Here is a 23,951-nt window from a genome sequence, read left to right on the forward strand (position 1 = left end):
ACTATCCTCTCCACGAGATGAAACCAACTCTATATAAACGGCCATCTTCAACAACCCACCTCCAGTGCACGCAGCCAGAAACTCAAAAACAGAAAAGAAGAAGAAGAAGAAGAAGAAAAAGCTCAGAAATGGCCGCCTCAGCGATCCAGCAGTCTGCATTTGCCGGCCAGACCGCACTGAAGCAGCGGAATGAGCTCGTCCGCAAGGTCGGCGTCTTTGACGGCCGCATCACCATGCGCCGAACCGTCAGGAGTGCCCCCCAGAGCATATGGTAAGTCCTGGTTCTGTGTCTGAAAGAAGCTAGAAATTGGGTTTTTTGGTTCCGGTTATCTGATGCTTGAAAGGGGATTTTGACAAACAGGTATGGCCCAGACCGCCCAAAGTACTTGGGACCATTCTCCGAGCAGACACCGTCTTACTTGACCGGAGAATTCCCCGGCGATTATGGGTGGGACACCGCCGGGCTCTCCGCCGACCCCGAGACCTTCGCCAAGAACAGGGAACTGGAAGTCATCCACTCCAGGTGGGCAATGCTCGGCGCCCTCGGCTGCGTCTTCCCGGAAATTCTGTCCAAGAATGGTGTCAAATTCGGCGAGGCTGTCTGGTTCAAGGCAGGTTCTCAGATCTTCTCCGAAGGTGGTCTCGACTATCTCGGCAACCCCAACCTGGTTCATGCTCAGAGCATTCTTGCCATTTGGGCGAGCCAAGTGGTTCTCATGGGATTTGTTGAAGGCTACCGTATTGGTGGCGGCCCCCTCGGCGAGGGACTCGACGCCATCTACCCCGGCGGCGCCTTTGACCCTCTTGGCCTCGCCGACGACCCAGAGGCTTTTGCTGAGTTGAAGGTGAAGGAGCTCAAGAACGGCCGGCTGGCTATGTTCTCCATGTTTGGATTCTTTGTGCAGGCTATTGTTACCGGCAAGGGCCCCATTGAGAACCTCGTCGACCATCTCGCTGATCCTGTTGCTAACAATGCTTGGGCCTACGCTACCAACTTCGTTCCCGGAAAGTGAGAGGCCATTTACTGATCTGATACTTGTACTATTATTACTATTGAGGCTTCAAGAGAGGATCAATGATCAACTATTGTCTGTGTTATATGAGTGGATTGATGTAAAATGTATCTTTACTGGCGTTAGAAATAGATGAAAGATTACTGTCTTCTTGCCTGGGTGGTGAAAATCGGAATCTTGGAAATGCTTGCATTTTTGTCTTCACTATCCATACCAAAGGTGTCTGTCGAATGGCTTTCAAACACCTAATTAGTTTCTTGGATCAGACCAGTGAACCAGTTTTACAACAGAAAAATTGATTTGATATCTCACCAGTCATCTCTGCAAAAACATAACCCATTCTTGAAATCACGGAAACGCCTATTGTCTCTCACAATAATATCACAACTGTAAATTCTTGAAAGAAGCTTGGTGACAACATGACAATCATTGCAGACACCAAGGTTTTTTACCACTCGAATTGGTTTTCCTGTCTCAGAGTTCATGAGTTGTTAATCTCTCACTATGATAAGCCAATTCAATCTCCTTGTCCTTCTCTTCTAAATATAACAAACACCTGTGTTGTATCAGGAATGAAACCACCAGATTTCAATCCCATCTTCATTTCATCCAATTTAGAATAGATGTCTTCAGTTTGAGGATGTACTTAGTCTCCCACAACAAAACAATGAACTGTTCCCACATGTTATATTGAACTCCGACCTGGATCCTTCATCCCTGCCCTTGACCTGTCCTGAAACCCTGTACCAAGAAAATTCACGTTTGAAAATTCAACACAATTTTCATCACATGACAAGTTTTTACAGGATGGGCTTTCAAATGGACAAGTTTTAAGGTAAGAATAAAAAAATAATAAATTTAAAATATACAATGTTGAAATAATCTATATGTATCATTTAAATTGACCTCTAATAATAAGAACATTAATTTTTTCTTGTTAAATTTATATATTAATTTTTAATTATTCTATATGAGTAAACCATGCAGGTCAAATTCGGGGCAAAGAGGTAGTTGCTTTTTCTTAACCCTATCCCTGTTCCATGGGGTGAGGGGGAAACCCCAACCCCGCCAAAATAAGGTCGGGTTTGGTCTCCTACTAACCTAATCTGTGCCCACTCCTAGTTGATCATTCGTATGGTTCTGATCTGCTTCATCTTCTAATTGAGAATGGCTTGGTAAACCTTGTGTCCATTTCCCCTCAAATTTCCCGAGCTGTATCTGAGAATAAGATGAGATCAAAGTAGTCTGTCCATGTAAGCTCCATATGAATGAATCACCCTGATTCTATGAAACACTGCTCATTAAATCTTTGAGAAAAGCTTCAGTAGCACAACTCTATTAGAAAAGAATAGACTCTAGATGAATGAGAACTCAGGTATGAAAACAAAAGCATTTAGTTTTTATACTAAAGAAATTAAGTTAAGGTTTGTTTATGCCCTTGTTTCTTTCATTCTATTAGAGCAACTAAACAAGGTTATGTCTAGATTCTGTTGAAATCATATATGAAAATACAACAAACTTTTAGCAGTATTTAGAATAAAGCCAAACTTAAGGTTATATTTGGAAAATATCCTTCTTTATTTTCATTTTATGACCACTTAAAAATGCACAGTGAGCCAGGCCATAACTTGCATAAAGAGTTACAGAGTAGCTGCCCCAGAAAAGATTATATTTTAAATCATACATCCAAAGCTTGATCTTACAAAGGCTAAAGGTGAGCGCCTTGGTATCTTGAGATATAGTAAGAGTATAAGACCCTTAAAATCCTATAAATATTGAGTGATACATCCAGTGTATCAGATAATAATGTCCTATGTCAGATAAATCTTGACTGATATATCTAAGTGTATCAGATTGAAATGTCCTGTTTAGGACTAAAAAATTATCAAAACAAAAAAAAAAAAAATCTATGTATCCTATTGGCACTTCTGTAATTTGAGATGTATCAGACGATATGCCCACACATGATAATAAGACTGTGGTCTCAATGAAGAAGCCTAGTTCAAAGAGGACGCATATGAACAATTCATTGATGCTCAAATCTGAGGTCAGTTTTATTAAAACTAAATACAAGGTGAGACAAATGAAACCAGACTAACCTTTATGGATGGATATCTATCTGTATGAGGAGAGCTCTCCTTGAACGCATACCCATGTGAACCGTGGCACCAGGGTCGGTCATGGGATCAAGCCGATATGCCTCATATAAGGTGACTTCAGAAGGGTCTCTCTCATAGATATCAGCCAAATGGATATGGTAATAGGACAAAGTTGACCCAAAGGTAAGGCCGGAGAGTCTCCTTTCTGGGTCCCTCCATCCAGTGCTTGCTTCTTAGTGCACCATGACTCCTACCATATATGCATACATGAAAGGCTGGAGAGGTATGAAGTGCTTATGCTTGGTTAGCTTGCAATAGCATATCTTAATAGACATACTGAACCAAATCAATGTGGTTGACATGAGAAAGGCATCCAGTTCCAGCAATTTGCTGGTAACAAATGCAGCACTACAGACTGTGTGTCTTCATATGCTGATGGTTCTTCACACTTTGAACTGGAATTGATGTTGAAGGTGCTGAAAACCCCCACACCTTCATCACAGTATGTCCAAAGCAACCTTTTCCTCTTCTTTCTGCTTATCCAGATTCCAGAGAAACGAGGAAATTGTTGGTCTATATCCAGCAAGGTACATCAACTTTGTCATTTCGGCTAATTTTGCGTGGATTTCCTGTGTCATTGGGTGTGACTTGTCACCTGCAATGAACTCATGGACCATGTTATCAACTTCGATTGAACTGCACCCTGGGACTCTCGAGAGGTTCAAGTTTCTCATCATCCTTCTCATTTTCACAACACCGTCCCACTGTTTGGCTTCAGCATAAATATTTGACAGCAGAACATAATGCCCATCTACATGTGGCTCAAGTTCAACAAGGTTGCTTAGGGCTTCTTCTGCCAATTTAATATTTTTATGGATTCTGCAAGCACCAAGAAGTGCCCTCCAAACAATAGCATCTGGTGCAAAAGGCATGCTGTGAATGAGTGCCTTAGCCTCTCGAAAGTGGCCAGATCGACCTAAAAGATCAATCATGCATCCATAATGTTCAATTTTAGGAAGAATGCCATAAATATTACTCATTGTTCTAAATATTTCCCACCCTTTACTCACAAAACCAATATGACTGCATGCACGTAATACCCCCACGAAGGTAATTTCATTTGGTTTTAATCCACTCGATACCATCTCACAGAAAAGATTGAGAGCAGACTCCTCATATCCATGGTTTGCTAGTCCCATGATCACAGAGTTCCAAGTGAGAACATCTTTTTTCCGCATCCCATCAAAGACTTTGAGTGAACTCTCAATATCCCCACAGTTGGCGTACATGTCTATAAGAGATGTTCCAAGCTTCACATCCACTTCAATCCCCCTCCTTCTGATGAACTCATGAACCATCTTGCCCATCCCTAACGCACCAAGATCTCCACATGCTGAGAGGACACTTACCATGATAACTGCATCAGGCACCAAATGTGTCGATTGCATCTCATGGAATAACTTCAAGGCGTCCTGTGGCTGGCCACTTTTAGTATATGCTACAATCATTGAGCTCCAGGAAACCAAATCTCTACAACTACTGATATCAAACAGTTGTCTTGCAGCGGTGGCATTGCCAATTGAGGCGTACCCATAAATTAATGTATTCCGCGACACCAAATCTTTCTCAGGCATGACATCATATAAACCATGTGCAGCTTCAATTTGCCCAAGCTTGACATACTCAGCTAACAAGACATTATAAGATACCAAGTCAGGTTCCGGCATTTCACTGAACACCAGCCGTGAGGTTTCAATATTACCTACTTTTGCATACATTGCGACCAGCGCGGTCTGCACAAACAAATCACTCACATACCCAAGTTTGACGACATGGGCATGGATCCTTCTACCACTAAGTTCATCCTTGGTTTTTCCACAGGCCTGAACAGCAAGAGAAAGGCTGAAGCTATCAACAATCACGCCATCCTCAAGACGCATTCGATCAAAAAGTTTAATACATTCTTCTGGGTTTTCACTACACAGATAAGCCCGGATCAGGGTGTTCCAAATAAAGGCATCTGGGGATCGAATTCGATCAAAAATTGATCGAGCATAAGGCAACAATTCCGAGGCAGAAATTGACAGGCATTGGCGCAAGAACTTGGCGGCAATGAAGATGTTTTGTTGAAGAGAGCTTTTGATGACAAAAGCATGAATTTGGAAGAGATGACTGACACAGGTAGTCCCTTGAAGTAGTAAAATAATTGTTCGACAAATGTGGTTGGGGGCGAGAGGAGAGGAGGGAGACATGGAAGTAGGAACATCCCTCCGGTTTTTTGCCAATTGAACCAATCAGTATAGCGGCTTGTAGCCTGAACACCAGAACATATACACGAGCACAAAGCTTCGCAGCGATAGTAGACAAGCAAAAAGCAGCAAACTAAAAAGAAAGGGGGGGGGGGGGGAAGGGTAGACTAATGCCCTGAACAAGTATAAGAGAGTTAAAGGATGCACTTGTCATTAGTCAAGGGTGGATGAAATGGCCAAGCTCAAGGTTATTCTCCAAGGCAATTATAACTATGGTTTTTTAACCCTTATACAGTCGGTCAGATCAACTCTAATTGTTAAGGGGTTGATCCCCCCTTGCCCTAATTCCAACTCTAGACTAGGGATGACCCAATTTCCACTTTAATATCTTGATTTCTTACCAACTCATAGAGTGATGGGTAGGCTTGCATGAAAAGAACATCTCCAAGCCACAAATTGTCCAAGATGTAACATTTTGAACCCTTATTGCACTTCTTTGGAAGGATTCATGGGTATCCAATTTCTTTGAGATATATCATACTTGTTGGCTATGACTTTTTTCATAAGGCTTCTTTCTAGAGAGGAGTCGAGAGAGCGGGTCTCCTTGTTTATGCGCCCTTTGAACTGGATAACCTTTTTATGTACCATTGATAAGTATATAGTATAAGGATTTTTTCTATGACTAATTTTTTCATCGGAAAATTATTCTATTGGAAAAATTCCCTTTGATCGGTTTTTTTTTTTTGCAATTATGGCACCATAGGAAGCAATTAAAAAATCAGTTAGGTTAATGACTCGATCATTCGACAAGTTTTTGTGTATATATTATTTTTTATATATTTTTTAATTTTTATATATGATGGTTATGTGATGTTTTATATTTTATATTGTTCTAAAATTTAAATATTTATGTAATAATGTGAGGAATTAAATTTTTAAGAAAATTAAATAAGGATAAAATCATTTTTTAAAAATTTAATTCAATAATTTCCATTGACCAGGTTGTGCTTCTCACTTTATTTTTTCTCATCCCTTCCTCTCTCTTATTCCTTTAAGATTTTGTGAGATAAAAAAAACCTAAAATTATTTATATAAACTTTTTCATTTGATTTTTTATTTACAAAAACACGCCCTTCCTCACTTTGCCTCGAGTCCAACTCTTCACTGCTTCAATCTACACTTTAATGCCGCCCCCCGCCCGAGTCGTGGCCTTCCAAAGACCACGCTCTCAGGGGCCACGTACAATCTAACTCTCCACCTTCGTGGGCGCCGCAGCTATTCCTTTGCCGCCGGACGAAACAACTCATGACATCCCGCCGTTGCCGGAGATGTTAACTCACCTTTCCTCCCCAACCTTCCTCCATTTCCCATCATCGTCATTTTTCACTAGTTTCCTCGTCGCTCGATTTTCTCCCGGGAAATTGCTCGGATTCGTGTTGAGGAGATTTTCACAAACACCTTATCTAGAACCCATTTTGGAGACACAGTCGTTTGCTGTTCCAGCGGTTGTGAAGACCATCTGCAATATCTTGCGGGGCTTCAGATGGCAACGCAGCTCTGAGCTGAAAAACCTCTGCCTAACACTAACACCGCATCAGGTAGCGCAGATTTTGGAATTTCAGGACGATTCACGATCGGCTTTACAGTTTTTTGAATATCTTTCTCTGCAAAGTTTTTTCAAGCCTAGCATTGAATCCTTCTCTGTGTTGATTAATAAGCTTGTTCGGGACCGGATGTTTGTATCTGCTGATCGAGTTCGGATTCAGTTGATCAAATCTTGTAAGAATAGGGACGAGATTTTAAGGTTGATTGAGTTTTTGAATAAGGTTAGCCTAAACGAATTTGCATTCACTTTGTTTAGTTACAATACGTTGTTGATTGCTCTGGGAAGATTTGAAATGGTGGTGGAAGCGCAGAATGTGTACAAACAGATACTCGGTAGCAGGGTGAGCCCGAGTCTCTTAACGTTTAATAGTTTGATTAATATACTTTGCAAGAGTGGTAAGGTCCGGGAAGCTGAGTTGGTCTTAGCTCGGATGTTACAGTATGATATGAAACCAGACGTTTTTACATACACTTCTTTCATTATAGGGCATTGTCGAAATTGTAGCTTAGATTCAGCATTTATGGTTTTTGATAGAATGGTCAAGGAAGGTTCTCATCCAAACTCAGTTACTTATTCATGTTTGATTAATGGTCTTTGTAATGCTGGGAGAATTGATGAAGCACTGGATCTCATCAAGGAAATGGTGGACAAGCGCATTGATCCAACAGCATATACATATACAGTCCCTATTACATCTCTATGTGAGTCTGGTCGCATCAAGGAGGCATGTGATCTGCTTTTTGACATGAGAAAGAGCGGTGTTCACCCTAACGTTCAGACTTACACTGGTCTGATCAGTGGTTTGTTTAGAGTGGATAACTTTGAAATTGCAGTTGGCTTGTTTCACAAGATGTTACTAGAGGGTGTAGTTCCTAACACAGTCACTTACAATGCTTTGATCAATGGTTTGTGCTCCCAAGGAAAAGTTGGCCTTGCTAGTAAAGTTTTTGATGAAATGACAAGATTCAGTTGCATGCCAAATGCTCAGACTCACAATGAGATGATCAAGGGTTTTTGCTTACATGTTAGAATGGAAAAGGCAATGACTGTTTTCAACAAGATGTTAAAGATAGGCCCATCCCCAAATCAGATCACATATAATACCTTGATAAATGGATATTGTAAATTGGGAAATCTCAGCAATGCAATGAGATTGTTGAATTTCATGCAAGAGAATGGATGTGAACCGGATGAGTGGACATTTACAGAACTGATTTGTGGATTCTGCAAAATGGGTAAGTTGGATTTAGCTTTAAATATGTTCAATAAAATGGCAGAATGTGGATTGAATCCAAATGAGGTCAGTTATACTGCATTAATTGATGGATATTGTAAAAGTGAGGAGATGGGGATGGCGCTATCATTGTTGGAAAAGATGAAGGAGATTGGTTGTAGACCCAATGTGCGGACATATAATGTGATTATAAATGGATTTTGTAAACAGAAAAGGTTACCAGAAGCAGAAAAGCTCTGTACTGAAATTGCAGAACAGGGGTTATTACCCACTGTTGTAACCTATACAACTTTAATTGATGGGTTGTGTAAGAACGGAGCCACAAGTCTTGCATTTAAAGTGGTTGATGAGATGGTGAAGCGAGACTGCTTACCAAACCTTCATACGTACAGTACACTCATCTATGGGTTATGTCAAGAAGGCAAAGCCATGGAGGCAGAACTTCTAATTAAAGAAATGAAGACGAAAGGGTTGATTCCAGATCTAGTGACTTATACTTCAGTAATAGATGGGTATGTTTTACTAGGTAGGCTTGATCACGCCTTTTTCCTTTTGAAACAAATGGTTAATGCAGGTTGTATGCCCAATTATAGAACATATGGTGTTTTGCTGAAAGACTTGCAGAAGGATCAACAGTTGCTTGAAGAAAACAGCATTGATGGCTCTCTTTCTACAGGAAAGGAGAGAAGTTCTACCAGTGTTACTGTTCTCTTAGACAGGTTGTTGGAGAATGATTGTGGGCCATATTTTGATACATATGTTACTTTAATAGTGGGTTTGTGCGAGGATGGAAGGTCACTTGAGGCTGAGCAACTGTTCACGAGTATGCTAGATAAAGGCATGTGTCCAAATGAAAAAGTGTATAATTCTTTGTTATTGGTGTATTGTAGAGAGCTCAAAGTTGACAGTGCTTTAGAAATTTTGGGTAAGATGAATGATAATGGGTTTGAGCCTTCTTTGTTTGCTTACAAAGCAATGATATGTGCACTCCACAAAGCCAATAGAGTGGAAGAAGCACGAGCTTTGTTTGAGGGGATGCTTCATAGAGAGTGGAGTCCTGATGAGATGGTTTGGACAGTTCTAATTGATGGGCTAATAAAGCAAGGAGGATCAGATTTATGCATGAGTTTACTTCATGTAATGGAAGCTAGGGGTTGTGATATTACCTTCCAAACGTATGTGATCTTGGCCAGGGAGCTGTCGGACCAAAATAAGTCCATTGACAGGGATTGGGTGGCAAATAAATTGAGAGCGTAAAGTAGCTATTTTGTGCTTCAGATCATTTTGGGTGTTGGATCATGCTGAAATATGAGGCATCACTTGTTAATGATTAAATGTCTCCAACACTGATGTTGGCCACATCCTTCTAGCTCCAGCTTGTTCACAACAGTTTCATCTAACAAAGGTGAGAAAGTACTGAGAATCCCATATAATTTTTCTTTTTAGAATTTCACAATTGCTAGTGCCATGGTGGAGTACACTTAATTTGTTTGATGCACCATGATAAATAGTTCCCACCACCCTTATTCTTCAGAAGAGAATATGACTAAAGTCGTGCAAAATGCTGTTCACTATGTGAAGTCACACACACATGCGTGTACATATGCACACACCCCTTCTGCTTTTTGGGTCACTATGAGTTAGAAAACCCGGACCAAATACGATCCCATTTTCAGGTCACATATGAAGAAAACCTGAGGAAGGACAAAACCTGGCTGGGTTTACCGGTTTAATCGGTCGACCCGGCTTCCTTTCTCTGTTACAGAGAGAAGAAGAGGAGAGAGGAGCCACTGCCTCATTGTTCAAGGTGATTCTCAAGTGGTCATTGGTTGGTGCTCAACCCTCGTTGATCCCTATGGAGACACTGGAATGTCTATCATCATATTGTTGATATTGTATCTTCCCTTACTTGTAATTGGTCCCACATCCCAAGGTCAGCAAATTCTTTTGCTGACTCTCTTGCCAAGCAAGGTGCTTCCCTGCAATCCCTTGTTGTAAAGGGCGCGCATCTTGGCTAGGCCTTTGTATTTGCATCTTTTTTTGCTATAAAATTACACTTCAATAAAAATAAAAAAAAGAAAAAAGAAAAGAAAAGAGAGGAGCCACTGCTTCTCTCCTTCATATTTGTTTTCCTAATAAGGCGGGGGAGGGACTCCCCACCCTCCTCCCTTAAAAGAAAAACAGAGGGGGAGGGGAGGCAGAGCCCTGCCCCTTCTCTGGTTTTCGAATTATATTGGGGAAGACAGCTTTCCCTTCGTTTTTTTATTTTTTAAAAATTGATGTCATGATGACATCATATCAGGTCATCCCACAGTCAGTCCTGTTGAACCAGACCCCATCACCTTTCCCGATAGGTGACGTGGTCGGATTTTATGACATTGACTAGAACTCAATGAACAGTTTACTGTTTGCTTCTGAAGCAATAAAAATTAAATTATCCACTGAAAAGCATAAAAAGTTTGAGCATAGGATATTTAGTGTTTTTCTGATTTTCTTTCATGTCATTTCCACAGAATGTTTAACATATTGGACGTATTGGAATTATGGTGCAGGAGTCACATATGCAGGGTGCAGGATGCAAATTTCCTTGCAAAAAAGAAGTTTCTTAACTTTTCAGGTAAAACATTATTTTTTGAGCCTTCATAAGGAAGTTTGTATATTTCTCTACTTTATTGTAAAGCCATTCAATTCAGTTAAACTGGAGTCATGCTGTCATGCAACACTTTTTCGTCCTGTCTCAAAACTGAAGCCTAAGTTTTTTTTATACACCTTTTAAAAATAAAAAAAACTGCAGCAGATGTTTATACCTTTCAAATCAACGGAAAAAATGCACGGATAATTTTAAGAAGTTGTATTCTGTGTCATTAGCACTGCACACTCTGTATCTGGTGTACGAATAAGTCAATGCAAATCAGGAATTAATGCCACCAAGTTTGAGAGACTTTTGTGGAGCTCTCTGTATATAAACATGAAGTCATTCAATTGTCTGGAGTAAGACAGGAAATGAAGCTCTGTGTATACTTGGATCTTTAAACAATTCGAGTCATTATCCTACTGTGAGAAGGTAACACTTTTTAAGAAGCTTTAGTAGTTACTATCAACTCCTTGCAGGATGTTATTAGTCCAAAATCCGGTCTAACAAAATAAGATCTTGTTATTTAGGTGCCATGAATCTTATAAGGTTGTGCATGTTTGCTATTTTGTCAAGAAAAACAACTTTCTTGGAGGAAGCACGTAATTTTTTCATCAGCTGTGTTCTAAAGAGGTTGGAGTGAGTACCTTGTGAGGAATGTGTGGATTTGATCAAGACTTAAGAGGTACAAGAATCGGACAAGAAGTGCCAAGAAATTAGGATTAAAGTGGTGGCATATTTCAAATGCTTCAAATTTCATGAGCCCCTAAAATGAATTATGGGAGTCCTTAAGGCTGAACCTTAGATCATTGGAGGCTGCATTAATAGAAAGCGGTTCTGAACATTATCTGATATTACCTTTTAAGAGTTTAACCATGAAATGTGATTTCGCTAATAAGAATAAAACTCTTGAGGAAAGTTACATGCTGATTAAATACTTTTTTAGCTTTTTTTCTTCATGAAAGATATTGGCGATAGAATATGCATTGACTTATGTTCACTTTGGTTGGATGTATTCACTCTGCAGTTTTCTGTACTGCAAGTTTTTGAGCTCTTCAATTTGATTGTTTACTTTTAAGCATCGTTTGTACTTTATGGGAGTTGTTGATTCTTTTCAACTGTCTTATGAACATGAAGGACCTGCACTGGAATTAATTATCAAGCACCAAGACATTGCAAAGAAAGGTGCTGATGAATAACAAAAAGGATACAGGAAAAAAATGGTTGTAGTCTAGTTTTAAAAGAAAAAGTGGTTGTAGTTTCTTATTCTTTTTATAGTACTGAGTTTTTTTCCCTTTTTTTTTTTTCTCTTTTGAAGTATAATGCATGATTTTACTGAAGATTTGTAGTCTTTGCTGTCATTATTTCAAATAGTTGTTGCCCTTGTCAACATTTGAGATTTGACTTTTTGTGAGTCATGCACCATCCCTGATTTTCTCTATATGAAAGTAAGTCACACTAGTTGCTCATAAAGTACGAGGCTGTGGAACTTAGATGTTCAAAAGTTGTAATTGTCAGTTGTGGGAAGCAACTACTATACTACCTGTTAAAATTACATTATAAAAGCAAAAACATTCAGTACTTCTTGCTGGTCTCTGTACTAAAACTTCACCACTTCTGGGAAGGAATATGAGTTGCAGTTGAAAGTGGCAAAAACTTGTTTGGTAGTTGGAGACCCCCCCCCATTCACTCCCTTTCCCACTTGTAATTGCCTCATCCACCACTTATTCTCCATCTCTGAAACCAAAGAGGCCCAAGACTTATTTGTGCTTTTACAGAACAACAGAATGCAGTGACCCCTATACCTCTCTGACAACAGTTTAAGGGAAAAACTGATAGTTTTGTGATGTGTAAGTGATCTTGACGTTGCCAGTCCTTGTTTAACTACAAGAGGAAGGTTGTGGATGCAATGCAGCTTTTGTAGAGATTTGGGTAAGAATTGGGAACCAAGAAGGCCCATCTATAAATGCTACTGCTTTTGAAAATCTCATTGATACTTCATCATAGGAAATGTTTCAGAAAGTCTTCAAAACTGCAGAGGAGTTGTGACATGGAAACAGAAATTTGTTTGTAAAAAGTACTTTGATAGGCAAATGATATATTAGTTCTGTTTGGTCTCCTCCTCCTCTTGGTCACCTCAAATTGAACTTCGATGGCAGCACCTTTGGTTGTCCTGGGCCCGTTGGTTTTGGCGGAGTAATTCATGACGACAATGGCTACTTCCTTCTCTCCTTCGCCGGTCCTTTGGTTATATCAGACTCCACCTCCGCTGAACTTGCAGGTTTGCTTTATGGCCTTAAGATCTTCCGAGACCGATTATTGAGTCCACTTATCATTGAAGGGGATTCTAAAGTTGTCATTGGTTGGTGCGCCAAATTCAAGACCCCTCTGGCGGCACAAAGATGTCTTCCTAGATATCTGCAACATCTCCTCCTCCCTCAATTGTACTTGGGTGCATGTACCCAAATCTGCTAATCACCTTGCGAACATCCATGCTAAACGGGGATCCTCCCTCCAAACCCTTATTGTGGACGGTGGCCCCACCTTATAGGTTGTATCTTTCCTCTCTTTTCCTTTTGTAAAATTCACACATTCTATAAAAAAAAAAATATCTGCAACTGTAAGCATTATGGGCTATGTATAACTATGTAAAGGATGAGGAAAAAAGGTTGTTTCCTCATTTGGTTTCTTAACTCAATTATACACACTCTAAGAGGGGAGAGCCAAGAGTGGTCTATGAATTGAATGGCCACAGGAGAAGAATTAACAGTGGTCTGAGAAGAACTAAAGGTCTGCTATCATATGGATTTTTGAATATGTTAAGTTGGGTCTAAGGCCCATCCCAAGATGACTAGCCAACTTAGGAAATGTCTTTCCCAACTAATACACTCAAGATTTTTGAACTCACTGATCCATGTGGGACTATTCCTTAACACTCTTCCTCACTTGTAGACCCTCTTTTTGTGGCCCTACAAGTGGATAATTTCGGTGTAGGCCCTCTTTTTGTGGCTCTACAAGTGGATAAATTTAGGTTTAGACCCTCGTTTGTGGCTCTACAAGTGGATAGTTTAGGTGTAGGCCCCTTTTTTTTGTAGCTCTATAAGTAGATAGTTTAGGTGTAGGCCCACATATGAGTACCCGCTCTGATACCATGTTAAGTTGGGTCCAAGGCCCATCCCAAAATGACTAGCCAACTTAGGAAACCTCTTTCCCAACTAATACACTCAAGATTTTTGAACTCACTGATCCATGTGGGACTATTCCTTACCAGAATATATAATTTTGGAGTTCTTATCTGCATATATAAAGTGATTATTTGGTTATGCTTTTCAAGGAAAATGCTGCCAACACAGATTCTTGAATATGGGAATGCCACTGCCTATTCCATGTACAAACCTCTTTCATGTTTGGCTTTTAGCACATCTTTCCTTTCCATTAGGTTGGAAAGTTTGCAATGCTTGTGGTCTACCTTTTTGTTTGTTAGTCGTGTTCCACAATTTGGGAGATATCTCTTTGTTTAAGAAGATTTTTTAAAGTTTGTAGAAGATTAATAGCTGATTTTGTCTCTCGATCAAAGGCATATTAAGAGAAGTGTGGCCTACTCAGTAATGTTGCAATTGGCTTATGTTAGCTTCCGGGATATCAGGCTGCCTTATTCTATTTGGCTTCAGGGATATCAAGCTGCCTTATTCTATTTGTCACCTGTGCTTCATTCATTTTGGATCCAACAAAAGGGGTAGATTTGTTTATAATAACATATGAATGGAGTCCTTCTTATCCCCCATCCGGTCACCACCAGGAAATCCAATCAGATTCTGGTTGTTCACAGAATGAAACTTTCTCATGCATTCTAGCTTGCCTAGTTTAGTTCAAAAGTAGCGAACAGGAGGCAGGTAGTTTTTCAATGTCTCACAGATACTCAAAGTTGGATATAAAAATGAAGTAAACACGTATCATGTTCTCAGCCTAGAGCCATCTCAGTTCCTTTCCTTTTGGAGAGGTTGGCTTGTGATACTTATCTAGCCTCCAGAAGACTCATATCAGCTTGTTTCACAACTTATGGACTCTACAATGAGACCAAGTCTTATGTGTTTGATACAGTAATAAACATGACTGGTTACAGTTGTTGGTTGGTATTTCTCATTCTGTAAAAACAGATATAGTGTTTTCCCAATCCATTCTGCCATTTCTGTTCAAGCTGGCTTTTGCATGAAAACCCCACCACACCTTCATTTCTTTTGTTGCTATTAACTAAAACTATTGCCATTTGAAAAAGAAAAAAAGAAAAGGGAATGATTTTTGTGTGTGTAGGAAGCAGTTGATGCAGATTGTAGAAGTTGCCTCAATAAACAAAGTGTAACAAATACATTACATAATGATTTAGAGTAGGTAGAAAGATGTTACAAAGAGAAATGACATGCACTTTGAGTGGCATGGCATTTGACACCTCTTCCAATTTAAGTTTTAACAGCTTGAGAAAACGAACTAGAGTAATGGAAGTGGAGGTTTTTAAGTGGACCATCAACTAATTTAAAAACTTGTTCTCTTCCATGTCAGGAACAATTAGTATAACTATTACTGATAGAATTTTTATCAACTACTGATGAACAATTAGTATTATTATCATTATTGATGCATTTTTTATCGATTATTAGCAAAATTTTCTTATTCCACTTATTATATGGAAAGATTGTGTGTGATAAGTGTATTTAATACTTTTGCCATTCTTCTTGCAGAATGGTCAGTTTGTTCAGACAGATGCTTTTCTCTCTTCTCAAATGAGTAGTTTTCCTTAATTTCTAGTGAATATCTCTAATAGCTGTTAGAAGAAATAAGATAAACTTTGGTCCACTTTCTTGATGGCACAAATAAGATTTCGACATGTACATTTTGAAGAAACTTATAACCATGCATACCATTTCTAATTTTTACGAGGATGCAAATTTCCAGCCAGGGCTAAGAGGATCTAAAATTTTTATACGGTATCATTGTTATCCTCGTTTTTAGTCAGGAAAACATGTTGTTCTTTCCCCATGATGTTTTTTCTTTCTCTTATCTTAATTTGCATTGAGTTTAGAAAAAGAGAAGGGATTCCGACATTGCTTTGTTTAATCCTTGACTCTCTGATGTTGCAGGGTGTATCCAGGCTGGAGCTCTGTATACTATTCAGGTTGACCATGAAGACATGCACATTCATATAAATGCCATCAATCAACTATCAATAATTGTACAACATATTGTCAACAGATCAATTCTTTTTTCAGATCCCCTTATAATTGAGCAATTCTTTTGATTCGTGCTAAAAATAAGTGTTCAATCTCATAGTTGATTTAGGCTAATACCATTGCCTCTCAATTTTGCAATTTTGTATCCAAGCATGTTGCTCTAATGATTAACTTATCAATCTTATTTGGTTACGAGCAAAGGTTCAATTTTTGTACATTACTGTTATTAGTCTGTTATACTGTAAATTGTATTTTATATTTTGATTTGTTGAATGTGGATTTTTGCTCATTTCTAAATCAAGTTCGAGCTATGTGATCCACTCAGCAATTAGATAACAATGTTTTTCCAATTATCATGCACGAGGGAAGCAACAGTTATTTATTTTAATTTGGTTTATTGTACATTACTGTTAATTTGGTTTATTGTACACAAATTTCTATTAGTCAGTTGATGCATGACATCTGCTGGATAATTCTTTCTTTCTTTTTGTTGCCTCCCTTTTAACTCTCATCTCTTGTTTCCTCTTCTGTCACAAGTCCTTTATAGTGGAAATTTACAGGACCAATCTGTGAATGGGATACAGCAGGGCAGGGTTTCCTATCCAAAGAATTTCATCTCTGGAAAACAATAAAGGTACAGCCGTTGTTGAATTGCTAGAAGCTTGAAACTCCTACGTAGAAAAAGACCCTTATTTTCATCTATAAGACAATAAAAAAACATTTTGTAGTTATCCCAACATTCGGTTTTGTATCATGCTTATTACAGTTCATATGGAGTGAATTAGATTAAATCAAGTGTTTCTTATGTAATATCCAATATTACTTATAAGTGCACTACATCAATGTTTATGATATTGGTACTTCAGAATCTTATACACATGTGACATGGGGAGCAATATGGACAGGATGGCCCAACAGTCCTATTGAAACCACAAAATGCATATGGCCATTGACAAATATCTAAAAAATATTTACGAAGGGGTAGTTTGGTCATTTCACATTTAATCAAATTTCCCTTTATGTTAGAAGCAAGTTTAACTTGGTGTCTCTGTTGTATGATTCAAGTTCTGTTTCATTCCAAGTTGTAATGAGAGAGTTATAGTGAGTTGGGTATAGAGGGGCATTTATGCACTTTTGACTCATTATGACCTAAGCGAGGGTTAATAAAAGAGGATTCGACTTCTACCCCTCAACGAGTGTTGAAGCTGTGCACTCTTCTTCTCTCTCTTGTGCTCTCCTTTCTATCTCTTTTTCTTTCTATTTCTTTTCGATTTTCACTTTTACATGGTATTAGAGCACTAAGATCCAATTGCAGATAGTTTTTAACTACCTTTTCTCCTCTAAGTCTGTGACTATTCCAGGTAAGGTGACACTTAGAATTCTCTGCTGATTGAAGTAAGTTAGATTTTCCTACTTTCTTTTGTGTTATAACCCTAGAATTGATGGCTTGTACTACCAATTAAGCAATTCTATGAGTTATTTGTGCCCCTAAAGGGTTGTATGTGTGTTTTTCTCAACTTTGATTTGCGTAGGTCCCCAAACCTGTGTCTGTTACCTGCTTCATCCTCCTATATGCTAACATCATCTATGTTGTTGGTGATTCTTGCTTTTTTGTGTTGAAGTACTACTATTAAGAGGCCACTTAAGTAGTAGTGGTTTGGTTTGAAGTTTGGGTGCCCTAATCATATCCATTGTGGGCCCACCTTGTCTACATAGGCAATTTACCGTGTTTTGGTGGTTTTTTTGGTTTTGGTTGGTGTGTCAGCTCGGATTGACTAGTTTTTGTGGTAAGTTATGGCTGATTCTGGTGAAGTTATTACCCCTATAAAAAATGTACAAATTTTGAAGGTAAGGATACTATTGTAATTACTATTAAAAAAATTGAATGGACAAAATTTTATAAGTTTGGTCCAAATTTGTCTAAATGTATCTTAAAGCCAAAAGAAAAGTCAAGTATCTTAGGGATGATCCACCCACTCCCATGACTGATGGCTGAGAAAATTAACCAAGTTATGACATGACTTGTAAACAACATGAAATATGGAGTCATGTTATGCATTGTGAGAAAACAAGGAAAGTAATTTTTTCGAGGGATTATGATTCTACGCAAAGTTCTTTAGTCTAAAAAGAGGGGATGGAACTGTGATTAATTATTTTAGTGAATTGCAAAGTGTACTAAATGAAATTAGTATAAACCATTCTTTTTACAAAACTTGAGGAACTTCAGAAGCAATTTGGGCATATTCATGTGCCAAGTTTCTTGTTGGGTTAAGTCTTGAATATGCTGCAATTTGGGCCTTTTACTTGCTGCTGCTGCTGTACCCTCATTGACGAAGTAGTTTGAGTTGAGACAACTGTGGCTCCACAGGGCAGCAAGGAAAATAAGGAGACAGAAGCTGTTACCCTCACTATTCTGTCTACAACAAGCGGTTCAGAGGCACTCCGTGGAGGTGAAGGAGGCAGTAAGGGATGAGGTCGAGATAGTTCTGACCGTGGCAGAGGATGTGGTGATGGTAGAAGTGATAGGAGGTGTGTCCATTGTGGGCACATTAATCACTTCTCAGATAAGTGTTAGGACAAGTTTAGAAAACCTGCTTGGCCAATATAGTGTTTCAGAAGGAGATGAAACTTCAATGGGCTATGTAGTGGGTATTATTTCTGGTGCTCTAGATTAACTTCAGCAATTGGCTCAAAGGATGGGCATAGTTGACCTCGTCCACTACATGCATGAAGCTCAATGATTCGACACCCACAACCACAACCACCATGGCTAATTCAAGTATGTTTACTTACTATGCTTCTTCTGTCATGTCATGGCTGATTGATTTATGTGCATCTTCGCACATATCAGGTACAACTTCTATATTTGCTTCTCTTATTCAGGCATCCCTATTTAGACATGTCACCCTTGTTGATGGCTCCTCCTAGAGTAGGTAAAATTCAGCCTACATCATCCTTACTTTTAGAGTCTGTTTTATTTGTCTCTAAATTTCCTGTTAACTTGTTGTTTGTCACTCGGATTAAAAAATCTTCAACTTGTTCAGTATCCTTCTTTCCTACTCATTGTATGTTTCAAGACCTTCATATGAGGAGGAGGATTGGTTTATCAAGACCTTCATATGAGGAGGAGGATTGGTTTGAGACATGACAAATGGAAGGCTTACTAGTGTAGTCTTCTTTGGCGCTTCAAGTAGATGTATCATCCTTCCGGTGGCACTTGCAGTTATGATATCCCCTTCCAGCCAAGTGACTTCGGATATTTCCAGCTTTACCTTCTTTGTTGTTCCAATGTGAATATCAGCTCGGGAAGCACCATTGGGCGTCGTTTCTGTCTAGTCAAAGTCATAATACTAGTTTGTTTGAAGTAGTCCGTTCAAATGTATGAAGCCTTGTCAGGTATCTAGTGTCTTTGTTTACGAATATTTTTGTACCTTTTTTGATAACTTTAGTAGATCTATGTAGGAGTATCTCCTAAGGAAGAAATATGAAGTATTTGATGTGTTTCATACTTTTTATAATGAAATAAAAAATCAGTTTGGTGCATCTCTTCGTGTATTCCGTTCTAATAATGAGATTGAGTTTATGAACCATAAGTTTGATTTCTTTTATCAAACTAATGGTATTATTTATTAGTCTTCTTGTGTTTATACTCCATAGTAAAACGGGTAGCAAAAAGGAAGGTTGCTTGAGGTCGTAGGATCCATGTTATTTCAAATGTAGGTTCCAAAATCTTATTAGGGCAATGCTATGCTTCTTGTTTTCTCATCAATAGGATGCCCTCCTTTACACCGCGAGTTCTTAAACTCAAGAATGAGTTGTTTCCTCTTTGTCCTTGTGTTTTTGGGTCTATTTGTTTTGTGGATGTTTTGGTCTATCACATGACAAGTTGTCTCCGAGATCAATTAAGTGTATTTTTCTCAGGTATTCTCGTACTAAAAAGGGTATTTTTCACCCCTACAATTTAAAAACAGAAAATAAAAAAGGTGTATGTTTGGTTCACCTTTATCATATTTTTATTTTATTTTATGTAAAGCAAAAGTCTAATTAGAATCTTTACTTTCAAAGTATATGTGTGATCTCGTGTGTTTATTTTTGAGTTCTCATCCATGTAGCCATGGTACTTTTCTGGGAGGAAACAACTTCACTCTAAATTTAATTTATTATTTGCATCCTTTCATATTTCAGGCTGTCAAAAACCGTCATTACTGAATAGATATTTATGATGATGATCTTTAGTGTTTTATTTTTCACAATGCTGCTTACGGGTAGATAATGCTAAGGTGAGACTAATCATAACAACAAACTTACTTAAAGTTGCATCTTTATGTATCTACCATCCTTTAAGGGGAGCCAAAATTGTGATTTGCACCAGTTATGTGTTTGTTTCTATTAGTAGCTGGCATGAATTACATGCCTAATATTTATGTTGAATGCCTGATAGAATGTCAAGTTCATGCATATTTATGATAGAATGCCTGATTTGTTACTAGTGATGAATGCATTGCAGAAGCAGTATTATGTGGATTAGGACCCTATCGATCTTTGACAAGGTTGCAGTATTCTATAGCAGACACTATCAGCTATGACACACTTATTGGAAAGGGTAAGCTTCTCCTTAATTTTCTAGCTTCTGAACAAACCAACTGTTGATCGTCTAACGAAATTGGCTGATAAATTTGACAAACCATACACATAAAGCTCCAAATCTTCTTATTTAAGCCATTTAAGCAGAGTTGTGAGCCTGAAAGCGATCCAGCATTAACCATCACAAATACCGATGGTGACTCGAGAGCTGAAGGAGATTTCATATTGGTGACCGACCAAACACTATAATCTAATGCCTCCTCTAAGTGAAGTTCATATGAGATGTGGATTGCTTAGGCTTGGTCAAAGGGGTAGGCCACATACCGGACATTTTACATACAATTTAAGACACCTGGCCTTCTTAAAATCTTTAAGGAGACTTTAGGGACCTTTTGTGCCGCCATAAGAAAATAAAATAATAAAAAATAATTTTTTATTTAGGTAAATGGGTAATCTTACCCAAAACCTTAAATGCCCCAAAATAATAAATTTTTTGTGCCATATTATAATTACACAACTAAAAAAATAGATAATCTTACCATTAACTGGCCTAATTATCAAGACCATAGGACACATAAGGGTAGGCATCGGGTTGGGTTTTACTGGGGACTCGACTCGACCCAACTTGAAAAACACGGGAATGGGGCGGAGAAAAAAACCTCGTGAACCCAAACCATGAGATTTTATACCCATAATACCCTTTAAAAATGTATCTATGATATATATTTTAGTAATGGTAATTAAGAAAAAATAAATATTTAAAACATTTTATAATAAAAAACACTTAATGGATTAAATAAATAGAGTTTGATATTGTGAGATTTTCATGGTGCATTGAGATTTTTTTTAAAATTATAACTTTTAAAGGTTTATAGATTTTAATGGGTCAATATTTTATGGACCAAACGAACAGGACAAAGACAAGGTGGGGATGGGTCAGGGACGAGCGGAGACGAGGTTGGTTTCACAACCCCGTTCTGTTTTTTTTCAGGCTCGAGTTTTGGGGTTAGGATTGGGGGTTGGGTTCAGGTTTTACGAAACACATCCTCAATAACTAGGTTTTTCCCTCAGAGTACATGTGGCGGAAGAAGAAAGTTCAGGTCAAAGAGGCAAATAGAGAATGGGAAATGAGAAAAAGAATATAAGATGAGGAAGGAGGAAGTAGGAAGGAGGTTGGGGCTCATGTCTTACCGGTGCCTGAATGTTTGTCCTTGAGGTACCGGTAGCAAGAGAATAAAATATACCAAAAAAGGGAATTTGTAGAGCATGAATATCGATAAAGGTCATAACAACAAGAGCAGCATCCAGAGCTTTCTCACCGTCCATACTGTTCCAGGCCAAGAACTGAACGACAAGAAAAAACAATCGGAGCTGTAGACAGACAATGACAAGCATGTTTTTACTCGGTTATTCCTCTTCCTTCTCTCTCTCCCCAGCCTCATCAACTCCCAGATTTATTCCTTCTTCAAGCCCTTGGCTGCTTGTCTCTTCCTCTCGTCCACTGTGCAAAAACGATTTTGGTGAAGAAAGAGAAAGAAAAAAAGACACGGTCTTCTCTGAACCCCACCGAAAAGCACATCTTCTCCGAGGCAAAAGCCCTTTGGACATGGCGACAAAGCCATCACCCAACCCTTATTCCCCTTAAAAATCCTTTCCAAATGCTAGAGTCCGACCCACTTTGGACCCATTCTCCCACCATTTTGCTCTTCGAAGGTCCTGCCTCCTTTCACCCTTTCACGTCCACCAACAAGAGTCCCTTAGGAAAGCCGGAGAACATTTCCTTCTTGGACTTTGCTTCCCTCCTGCCGATTCTCCTCTCTCTTAGACCATCCGCGATCAGCCGAAAAGGACAGAAAATGTATACAAAACAAAGCTATGCTGACAAGCCTCATTTCTTATATATAGTCAGAGCCATCTGAGAAGGGCTAAAACACTCCTCTCCACCGATTTCAATCTGTATTTGGAGCTCACAGACAGATATCTTCTTCGATGGGCAGGCAAAGTGGTGCTGATCCCACTGCTCTCCATTATTCCATTGCTCTCCTGCAAGAGAGGTTCAGACAGTTGCAGAGAGTTAAAGAGATGAGAGAAGAAAGGGAGCTCCTTAGAGTATTTGCACAGACTGAACGGGTGGGTCCTACTTCACGGTGTGAGCCCTTCTTCTTCCACCCTGACTTGATTCTTCCTTGCAGACCTCTTCAAACTTCTTTCTCCCTTCGACCAGACTCACAGTTCAAGTGTGAAAACTTTTCGTCTAATGAGATGCCATTGTTAACAAGCTTGTGGCCTCAGAAAGCTGTTTCACACACCTCCATCATTCGAGATGATACAGATGTAGATACTTCTCTCCATCTGTAGATAGAATGTAGATAGAAGTTCTTCCAATAGTCTATTTCTCTGTTTTTTTTTTTTTTGTTTCTTTTTACATAGTAAGAAGAACGAGAAAAGCCAGATGTTCCTGTAACTAGTATTTGATAATATTGTCATGATCATCAACTTGTTTGAGATTTAGATAAGGATTGGAATAACCATCCTCGAATGAAATTTAATCAAAGTTCAATTCGTTGGAGTTGCTTCATGTCCTAATATACAGTTTACCAAGCTCCTTTTCCTGTTTTATTTAGAATCTCTCTCATCAACTGGTCCAGGAGATATAATTGTAAGAATTCAAATCTCTCAATTGAAAGACTTAACAAGTAAGACCCATCTTTAAAGGAGAGGGGAGGTGGATGATTGATTTGTAGTTGATGATCAAATCTCTCCATTGAAAGACTTAACGAGTAAAACCCACCTTTGAATGAGAGGAGAGGTGGATGATTGATCTGTATTTGATGATTTTCCTCTATCCCAACCAATGACATTTAAAATTTGTTTACAAGTTATTTTGCCAAATGTTGATTACACATGCATACAACACCTCAAACTTCACACTAGAAACCCCTCCTAGTGATTGGAGAGCTAAAATCTCAATCCACAAGTTCTAGTGTGAAATTTTTTTTTTTTTTAAATTGTGGAGTCCTATTTCTTTCTGTGCTTTTAGCAATGTTTTTGGGATTAGAATTTTATGAATAGTCTATTTAAGGAGGTCAAGCGACAACGAAAATACGAAAATACAGTTTGTCATGCCTCCATTTAGCATCATTCCTTCTTTATGTTTCTTGTACACTTATTCTAAATCGGTACTAGAGCTTTTGGTCTGATGCCATCTTGATCTCTCTTATTTTCTTTGGAAGAGGAAAAAAAATAGAGAAACAAGAAAAGAAAGGGAAAAAGAGCATAAAATTGATCCCATTCTTTTCATACTTCCAA

The 23,951-nt window shown here is 38.6% G+C and overlaps 2 protein-coding genes and 1 pseudogene across 2 annotated transcripts; 2 read left to right on the forward strand and 1 right to left on the reverse strand.

The window, feature by feature from the left end:
- The first annotated feature begins 47 nt into the window (after positions 1 to 47).
- LOC137966601 (chlorophyll a-b binding protein 5, chloroplastic) lies at positions 48 to 1,163 on the forward strand. The gene is made up of 2 exons (XM_068813280.1): positions 48 to 271; positions 362 to 1,163. Exons 1-2 carry the CDS (start codon positions 129 to 131, stop codon positions 1,011 to 1,013), a joined length of 795 nt encoding a protein of 264 aa, XP_068669381.1. The 5' UTR covers positions 48 to 128; the 3' UTR covers positions 1,014 to 1,163.
- A 16-nt stretch (positions 1,164 to 1,179) lies between these two features.
- Positions 1,180 to 5,412, reverse strand: LOC137966619 (pentatricopeptide repeat-containing protein At5g66520-like; annotated as a pseudogene).
- A 1,129-nt stretch (positions 5,413 to 6,541) lies between these two features.
- LOC137966629 (pentatricopeptide repeat-containing protein At5g65560-like) lies at positions 6,542 to 16,249 on the forward strand. The gene is made up of 3 exons (XM_068813313.1): positions 6,542 to 9,606; positions 10,754 to 10,818; positions 15,969 to 16,249. The coding sequence occupies exon 1, from the start codon at positions 6,690 to 6,692 to the stop codon at positions 9,456 to 9,458; it is 2,769 nt and encodes a 922-aa protein (XP_068669414.1). The 5' UTR covers positions 6,542 to 6,689; the 3' UTR covers positions 9,459 to 9,606; positions 10,754 to 10,818; positions 15,969 to 16,249.
- The last annotated feature ends 7,702 nt before the right edge of the window (positions 16,250 to 23,951 follow it).

Source organism: Aristolochia californica, unplaced genomic scaffold (genome assembly GCF_029961685.1).
Source record: "Aristolochia californica isolate CCGP_79_NKW_82.1479 unplaced genomic scaffold, dmAriCali1.0.hap1 SCAF_10, whole genome shotgun sequence".
NCBI classification, from domain to species: domain Eukaryota; kingdom Viridiplantae; phylum Streptophyta; class Magnoliopsida; order Piperales; family Aristolochiaceae; genus Aristolochia; species Aristolochia californica.